Source organism: Primulina huaijiensis, chromosome 11, assembly GCF_012295235.1.
Source record: "Primulina huaijiensis isolate GDHJ02 chromosome 11, ASM1229523v2, whole genome shotgun sequence".
In the NCBI taxonomy this organism is placed as follows: domain Eukaryota; kingdom Viridiplantae; phylum Streptophyta; class Magnoliopsida; order Lamiales; family Gesneriaceae; genus Primulina; species Primulina huaijiensis.
In genome coordinates this window covers 11,128,475-11,137,839 of record NC_133316.1, presented here as the reverse complement: position 1 = coordinate 11,137,839, position 9,365 = coordinate 11,128,475, and the positions used below count along the sequence as shown (strand labels likewise).

The 9,365-nt window shown below is 42.5% G+C and overlaps 1 protein-coding gene and 2 pseudogenes across 1 annotated transcript; 2 read left to right on the top strand and 1 right to left on the bottom strand.

The window, feature by feature from the left end:
* Positions 1-681: 681 nt before the first annotated feature.
* Positions 682-2,881, bottom strand: LOC140987330 (uncharacterized; annotated as a pseudogene).
* A 10-nt stretch (positions 2,882-2,891) lies between these two features.
* LOC140987651 (uncharacterized) lies at positions 2,892-3,578 on the top strand (annotated as a pseudogene).
* Positions 3,579-6,969: 3,391 nt separating this feature from the next.
* LOC140987329 (small ribosomal subunit protein uS2c-like) lies at positions 6,970-9,114 on the top strand. Its single transcript, XM_073455789.1, has one exon. It carries the CDS (start codon positions 7,062-7,064, stop codon positions 8,136-8,138), a length of 1,077 nt encoding a protein of 358 aa, XP_073311890.1. The 5' UTR covers positions 6,970-7,061; the 3' UTR covers positions 8,139-9,114.
* Positions 9,115-9,365: the final 251 nt, after the last annotated feature.

Genomic DNA, 9,365 nt, shown 5'->3' with positions numbered 1-9,365 from the left:
CTCAGATTTACGGATTCGCAGGGGGCCTCAGGCCCTACTTAGTTGACTGACAATGACAAAGGCTTGCGAAACTAAGTGGCGCCCTTTCCTTTTTGAATAACCCATTCTCATTATCTTTCATAAGTCAAGTAGGAAAACCTATAGGTCCTCAGTAGCGTTGACAAAGAAGAAAAGAGCCGGTTAAAAGACAGCGAATCCTTTTATAAATATATTTATAATAGAAAGATATTATTTATATATTTATAGGCCAGCTTGACAAGAAACCCTTCCTCTTGATCTGAGGTGCGAAGAAAAAGATCTCTTTTTTATGACTTCTACTTAGAAATCCCGGCCCAGAAAAGTGACCGACCAGGGCCCTGTTGATGAATGAAAGAAAGGGTTTATGAGCCCTAGCCCTGTAAGCCCACACCTGTGTAGGGTAGATCGTTCAACACCTGCGGCACAAACCTATTTTTGACCTATTGGTCCTAGTATCATAGGCGACCGAACGGCCGCCCCCTAATCACTTGCTTTCTTTACTGCATGAAGGCATAAGCGAAGCCAAGCCGGATAGGCTTTTTTATATTGAAAGCCCCAAAACTGGCTATCTTAAAGCAGACAACTAACGCAATCCTACTCACCTTATTTCATAATCATAAGTAAAGGCCTGTTCGCATTGCAACTAATAGAAAAAAACAACTACTAGACTAGACTAGTAGTTGAGTGCTCCTTGTTGTTCGGATCTTGACCGGATCCGAGCTTCCAAAGCTCTATGCTGTTGGGAAATTCTGCAAGGGTCTTACCGCCTTTTTGATTGAATATATTTGAGTCTTTGGAGTACTTTGGGATTATATTCCGCGCCGAGCATTTGTGCTTATGGGCCGGGGTGAATATTGCAGACCAGCGGATCTGGTGGTCGAAAATTGTTCGGACTTGGTAAAGGTTGTCACGGCACCTGTAGTAGGACAGAGGACTTATCGCGATGCCCGCGGACCAATTTACGATGTCTCTGTCACTGACGTTCCTCAAGCAGGCCACGTGGATTGGCCAGGGTCTTCTTCGGCTAATGAGACCTCGATCTCGAAACCTTCGGAGTATCTTTTTGATAGGCGCCCCCATTTGTATGGGGAATTCGCCTGCTGATAGATCTCGCCCAGTGTCCCCCTTCTTCCCCCGCCGCCTTCCGACCTGCGAGAGTATACAATGACAACTTCCGGGCATGAGTGACCGATCGTGAGACTGCCTGTTGAACGTCCGATGGCACCTTGCTCCGACCTGAGCTATGCAACAACGAGATCCCCCTTGATCCTTGCCGGATGTGCTTGACGGTCCCCCATAATACGCTCACTTGGGGACCTCTTACTCCAGCTGTTCCAAGAGTCTCTGCTAGTTGAACCGCGTCCAGTAGACTCCCTGTTCCGCTCATCCCCTTCGTCAGCTGTTTGATCGGGATATTATTATGTAGGTTCCTAAACTTCGAATGGATGGCCGAGCGTAGGTGGCAAGTAGTTATATGGATACGGTGCTTTACCCGTAGACGCTTCTCCAGCTCTCGCAAGAATTGTATGGGAGTCGTCCTCGGAGGGACTTCCCGAATGACCGTACCGAGGAATTCTACCGTACTCCGTGCAGCTATTGTTGTTGATCCTGCAGAGTCTACCCAAAGGTTCAGGCCGGATTGTAGGAAGTGGTTGATACGTTTTTGTATTTCTATGAGAAGCTCTACGTCACCCACGATTCCCAGTAGTAAGTCGGCGGCATATCGCGCGTAACAAATCCTTATGTTGTAATGGGTTTTTAAGGGGTCCAGCTTACGGGTCAGGCCTCTCTCTGACCTGATAACTAGTATCGCCTCCACGCCCAGTTCTATCAACAGGCCCTTTCTTTTGCAAGACTTAAAAAAGTCTCTCATGGCCCAATTATTATTACAGCGTTCTGTACCATAGAATTCGGCCTTCGGGGTCAACACGGTGGCTTCTATGAGGAAGGAGGCGCAAAGGAGGCTCGAGGGTTTGTTAAGTAAGGCGGCAAGGGCCGACGAAGGGGGGAAAATGAAAGGCGTTTTCTGGTCCCCCCTGAGCCGGGGGGGGTGACACGACGAAACAAGGGAATGAAAGGCCGCTTTGCGTTGGATGCTCTTTACCCTCCCCACAATGATGGCTCTGTTGTCTTGGGAAGCGTTGAAGCTTGCTTCTCCTCCAGAGTTTTCTTGGTCATCAATACGACCTGTCCTTAATAGAACCGATCTAATTCTCTGAACAATCGGAATTTCGTACTTCTGTCGGATCCTCCCTATCTCCTGATCGAGCTTTGTAGGTAGATGTTTCCTGGTAGGGCCGATAATAATACACTGTGTGGGACGGAGTAAGGACCCTTCTCACCTCCTACGAGTCGTCCGTCGGAAAAGACTTTTTGAATGGAGTAAAAGAACTTGGGATTGTCGATCTCTTCCTTAAAGATTGAGATGAGTCGATGTCGGTCGATGGTGTGAAAATACTTCCTGATGTCGAATTCCAAAAACCAGCGAGAGGTTCCCCACTCTTCTTTGATCCGTCTTAGGACCGAGTGGCAGCCTCGACCCGAGCGGAAGTGCGATGTGTCTGGAAACTCGGGATCGTAAATGGATTCGAGTACTTTTCTGATCGCCTCTTTCATGATCCTTTCTATAGCTAGAACTCCTGTGAGCGGTCTAAACTTCGATCCTTATTTCTTTCTTCATATTGTAAAGGGGAGCAAAGCCCCTTTTTTCTCCCTCTATTGAGAGATCAAGGGCCCTCCTGCCGTCGTTTCAGTGACTCATAGGGTTTCCCTCAGCTCAGTCTTTTTGGTTCTTGAGAATGGTCGCCAGCCACCTCCCAGGACCGGAATGATTATCCCTGCCCGATGGGTCTACATCCATCCCGGAATGTCGTCCGGGTACTGTTAACTTCCCCGCCATTCTTGTAACTGTCACCTGTAATCCGCGTAGGTGTGTCCGCACCCCCCTTAGTGGACGAGAAAGAAAGGATTTCTCGGAGCAACCAGACCCAGGAGTAAACTTTCCCGTATGAGCATTCGGTACATGTGTATCAGTCCGTGGAAGAGTGAAAGGGTCACCACTACTGAGGACCTCCCCCCTAATCTTAGATAGGTCATCTGAGGGTTCGCCACGGTTCATTGCTGTGCTTACACACTAGGCTACCCTTTTCCGAAAGCTCCGCTGGACCACCTACCACTAGTCTTCGGCCGGAGGGGTTTGTTGAACAAAAATGCCGGGACGCAGGCTCCCGAAAAGGGAAGCCCAACGAATGTCAGATGCAAAGCCCCGCACCTCATTAAGATCATATTGGCATACTCTCCCAAAAAAAAAGAGCAGACCCCATTGATGACGAGAGTGAGGTACAACAAGGCCATTTCTGTCCACCGCCCTTCTCACGGAGCCGTACGTGGACGTTACTGCTCATACAGCTCCTAGCCAGCAAGCAGTTAGCCTTCCTCTACAAGGAATGGAAGTGTGGATGAATCGACATCAAGAATTCTTTTTTTTTTTTTACTTTTGTAAAAGAAAGGGCAATGAAGGAAAAGAAGTTGTCACTCGATCGAAAGGATATAAGACATAACGAAATCTTAGCTTCGCTGACTTTCTGAGGTATAACCTTCGCCACGACATTAGTGGCTTAGCTCTTCGCGCTTCCCGCAGGATAGCGAGTGTAAGGGGGGGGGGGGCGGAAGATTGGTCCGCTCCGAGAAGCTGAGTTTTTCGGTTAGCTCCCCCTATGTGGTCGGCCTTCTTACCAGTCTGTCTCCTTTCTCTTGATGGAATATATCAATACCCGAGCTCCAGCTTTGCTTGCGTTCTTCACCGGCGAGCGCCGGATGTATCACTCATCCCACTCCTAAGGTAAGGAGTCTTCTGTGTGTCATAATCTTTACGGGAATGAATCACATCTGTTGGTTGAGAATTGCTCTGGAATTCATTGATAATTACTTTGCTAGGTTCTAGGGGGGCTACTCTTTTTTTTTTGTCGATCGAGCCGCTCTCCCTCATTCCACTCGTCCAGCCCTCTTCATGAACTTGTACAATCGATTCCACAAAGATAGCCAACTCTTTTATCAAAGAAATAAGGAAACGGGCGACAATTTGGCACCAGATATCCGGAGGTGTGAAAAGAGCAACTGTGAGAAGCGGAAAAACAATCAAAAAACGACGATTGTTCGTGGAAGTTTCTACAAAAAGACCCCTTGGTTCTAGCAAACGGATCACAATTACAGGTACCTGGGAGCATACCGATGGAATGAACGAAATACGAACAGTTAACATAATATGGTCATAGATCTTAGGTTGTAACTTGATCATGAGCGAATTTGTTGATTTTTCACCCATGAAGTATGGAAAGTGCCAAACATTGGGAACTACCCGGGGAAGAGTTAGGAACAGGAACAAGGAGAAGCGAGAACCACTTAAATGGAGGAATCGATTGTATTTCCTCCTTTGTTCCCTATAGCAGCTGGGGATCAAAAAGCACAAAATTTGATGACTTATGAAGGTAAAAACGAAGTAAGAGCATGCTATTGAAGACGTTGTAACATATGTCGAGAAGGCCTCCGTTGATTGTGTACGAACAAAATACGAGTCAAAAAGCAGGGTAAGAAAGGGTTTAGCTAATGGAGATATTAACTCTTCCGGGAACCAGTAACGCGTAAACCATGTCAAACCAAGACCAATCAATATCCGAACGGAACGGATTCGAACTTCTCCTAGAAGAGTTTCCTGTGCGAAATGAAATTCATAGGATATATATGAGAAATTCAAAGGAAAAATAGAACTACGACCGGCCATCATATTAGTAAATAAACGTATTCCTGAGCTTAATGCGCGAAAAAAGCCTCTTTTAACAGGACCAGGACAGCAGCCTCTTGGCTTGGTAGATAGGGAACTTTCTCTTCTTAGCGCCGGATCCACCTTTTTTCTTCCCGGAATACTAAGACAATCGCCCTTCCTTGCTTGAAAAACTAAAAGGCGGAAGAGGGACTTTTTCCAATATTCTAGGCACCTATCAGCCGGCAGGGGATGAAATAAGAGTAGATTCCGGGCATCTGGCATTTGTCCTGAGAACAGCTCCTTCTCCGCTCAGAGTCAAACAGGCAAAGTGCTAACCATGCTAACATGTTCATGTACAGTTCCTTCTTTCAAAATGGGCATAGTAGGATCAATCAGGTTAATCCCTGTATTCGTTGTTCGCAGTTCAATTGCTGGTACATGTATGTGGGCTTTCTGCTTCTGCTTCTCATGTCAATCTTCCAATGTCTTGCCATTTCTCTTATATAGATAGGCTAACGCGCCTTGTCCTCTTCTATTCTTCTTCGTCCATTAAAGGCAGTTGCTTGCCTTGTAGATGTGTCAAACAGGGGATTCGAGAACATAAGTCCACAGCACAGCGTTTACGCCAACTCCCAGTTCTTTCTCTTCTTTCTTTTTTCAAAGTCATGATTAGAATGAAAGGATCCGAAGGAGGCTGGGTCTTTCTTATGGTTCCAGAGGTGCTGGTTCGAGTCCTGCTCGTGACAGTTCAACTATTCGAACAAAAACAATGCATTGATTGAGAGCATCGGAGTTGTTCACAAGAACAGACTATTCTATTCCGAAACCTAGAAAAGCGAGAAAGAGAAGTGATCAACGAAGACTGAAATAGATGAGATGCCGCTAAGAATTATAGCCTTAATCTTAACATTATTGAGAAAGTAAGATTTAAGACGGTAGAGTTCAATCTCAATTCCCATCTCACCTACCCTGCGTGTATTAAGGCAGTTCATGCCCTATGCTAAGATGCTAATATGGGAAATGCTGACATCTCATCTAAGAAGGAAGAGTCTAAGGCTTTGTTCTCGAGAAAGTCTTAGATTGGAGCTAGTTCTTTTTTCCTAGTCTTCGGCCTAGCTTACTAATAGAGGTCTCATGCGCACTATAGTATCCATATTCTCCTAGCTTTTTTTTAAGAAGAGAACTTAAAATATTTTCTGGAGATATCCATTTTCCTGGAGAGACAGATAAAATATCCCGACATAGTGGCGTTTTGATACCACCAGGAGCAGGAAAACAAAATTCTAAGGAATCAAAAAAATGGAAAAATTGGATCTATGTTCAACGGATCACACCTAGTAAGAAAAAGTCTTTTGTTTTAGTTCGGCCTGTCGTCACATATGAAATAACGGACGGTATTAATTTAGCAACGCTTTTTCCCCCGGATCTGTTGCAGGAAAGGGATAATGTGCAACTTCGAGTTGTCAATTATATCCTTTATGGAAATGGTAAACCAATTCGAGGGATTTCTGATACAAATATTCAATTCGTTCGGACTTGTTTAGTATTGAATTGGGACCAAGACAAAAAAAGCTCTTCTAGTTAAGAAACCCGTGCTTCCTTTGTTGAAATAAGGGCAAATGGTTTGATTCGACATTTCCTACGAATCGACTTAGTGAAATCCCCTATTTCATATAGGAATGATCTAGCGGGATCAGGATTACTCTCTGATAATAGATCAGATTGCACCAGTCCGTTTTCTTTCATTTATTCCAAGGCAAGAAATCACCCCTTAATCAAAATAAAATAACTATTCATACGTTGTTGAATAGAAATACGGGATTACAATCATTGATAATTTTGTCATCATCCAATTGTTTTCGAATGGGTCCATTCAACGATGTAAAATATCAAAGTGTGATAAAAGAATCATTCAAAATGACAAGAGATCCTCTAATTCCAATTAAGAATCCGCTGGGGCCTTTAGTTTAGGAACATTCTAATTGCGAATGTTTATTCATTTTACCATTTACTAACTCATGATCAGATCTTGGTAAATAACTATTTTCAACTTGACAATTTAAAACATACTTTTCAAGTAATTAAATATTATTTATTTAATGGATGAAAACGATAAAATTTATAACCCCGATCCATGCAGTAATNCCATTATGGGGAAATCCTGTACGAAGGAGATACTTTAATTACATTTATATATGAAAAATCGGGATCTGGTGATATAACCCAGGGGCTTCCAAAAGTGGAACAGGTGTTAGAAGTGCGTTCGATTGATTCAATATCGATGAATCTAGAAAAGCGAGTTGAGAGTTGGAACGAACGTATAACAACAATTCTTGGAATGCCGTGGGCATTCTTGATTGGTGCTGAGCTAACTATAGTGCAAAGTCGTATCTCTTTGGTTAATAAGATACAAAAGGTTTATCGCTCCCAGGGGGTGCAGATTCATAATAGGCATATAGAAATTATTGTACGTCAAATAACATCAAAGGTGTTGGTTTCAGAAGACGGACTGTCTAATGTTTTTTCACCCGGAGAACTAATTGGGTTGTTGCGAGCGGAACGAATGGGGCGCGCGTTGGAAGAAGCGGTTTGTTCGTCTATCTACGGCCAATCTATGTATGGTAGAAGAAAAGGTTCCATCGGAACAATTATTTATTTCAGTTCAGAGTTCCTCGTCTTTTTTTTTGAAGGGGGGGGAGAAATGATAAGAAGATATTGGAACATCACCTTGGAAGAGATGCTGGAGGCAGGAGTTCATTTTGGCCATAGTACTAAGAAATGGAATCCTAAGATGGCACCTTATATCTCTGCAAAGCGTAAAGGTATTCATATTACAAATCTTACTAGAACTGCGCGTTTTTTATCTGAAGCCTGCGATTTTGTTTTTGATGCAGCAGGAAAACAATTCTTAATTGTTGGTACCAAAAATAAAGCAGCTGATTCAGTAGCATCGGCTGCAATAAGGGCCCGGTGCCCTTGTGTTAATAAAAAATGGCTCGGCGGTATGTTAACGAATTGGTCCACTACAGAAACGAGACTTCATAAGTTCAGGCACTTGAGAATGGAACAAAAAACGGGAAGACTCAACCGTCTTCCGAAAAGAGATGCGGCTATGTTGAAAAGACAATTATCTCGCTTGCAAACATATCTGGGCGGGATTAAATATATGACAGGGTTGCCCGATATTGTAATCATCGTTGATCAGCATGAAGAATATACGGCCCTGCGAGAGTGTATCACTTTGGGAATTCCAACAATTTGTTTAATCGATACAAATTGTGACCCCGATCTTGGAGATATTTCGATTCCAGCGAATGATGACGCTATATCTTCAATCCGCTTAATTCTTAACAAATAAGTATTCGCAATTTATGAAGGCCGTTCTAGCTATATAAGAAATCCTTGATTAATAAAAAGAACTTTGACTTCGAAAATCCGATAGATTTATGGAATCGGTTATTAGTTATTATTTCTGAAGTTAAAAAAAGAGATAAAAAAAACTGGGGATATTATGCAATTAGTTACTACTCAAAACAAAATACTAGTTGGTATTAAAAATATCCGATTAAAGTAGGCAAAGAGATGGTTGAATCAAAATAATTTTGTTTAAAGTTCGATTATTTTTCAGAGGGCTATATGAATGTGCTATCATGTTCCATCAACACACTAAAAGGGTTATACGATATATCCGGTGTGGAAGTAGGCCAACATCTCTATTGGCAAATAGGGGGTTTCCAAGTCCATGGCCAAGTACTTATTACTTCTTGGGTTGTAATTGCTATCTTATTAGGTTCAGCTACTATAGCTGTTCGGAACCCACAAACCATTCCGACCGGGGGTAATAATTTATTCGAATATGTTCTTGAATTCATTCGAGATGTGAGTAAAACTAAAATTGGGGAAGAATATGGCCCTTGGGTTCCTTTTATTTGAACTATGTTTCTATTTATTTTTTTTTCTAATTGGTCAGGAGCTCTTTTACCTTGGAAAATCATAGAATTACCTCATGGAGAGTTAGCCGCACCCACGAATGATATAAATACTACTGTTGCTTTGGCTTTACTCACATCAGTGGCATATTTCTACGCAGGTCTTACCAAAAAGGGATTAAGTTATTTCGGGAAATATATTCAACCAACTCCAATTCTTTTACCCATTAACATCTTAGAAGATTTCACAAAGCCCTTATCACTTAGTTTTCGACTTTTCGGGAATATCTTAGCGGATGAATTAGTAGTTGTTGTTCTTGTTTCTTTAGTACCTTCAGTGGTTCCCATACCTGTCATGTTCCTTGGATTATTTACAAGTGGTATTCAAGCTCTTATTTTTGCAACTTTAGCCGTGGCTTATATAGGTGAATCCATCGAGGGCCATCATTGAAGTAGTCCTTTTTTTAGCTTAGCACAAAGCAATGTATGTGTGGCTTAAGATAATTTATTTAAGGAATAGAAATATACAGGACTCTATATACGATAGAAAGCAATAGGAATAAAAAAATCAAACATTTCCATATTATAGAGTTGTAAACAAAAGGAAAGAGATCTAAAAGAAAAAAATCTTTTTTCTAAGATTCCCGTCCACTTAA

What these genes read in the sequence shown, in the direction of transcription:
- LOC140987329 (XM_073455789.1), top strand. Translation starts at nt 7,062, where the DNA reads ATGAATCTAGAAAAGCGAGTTGAGAGTTGGAACGAACGTATAACAACA.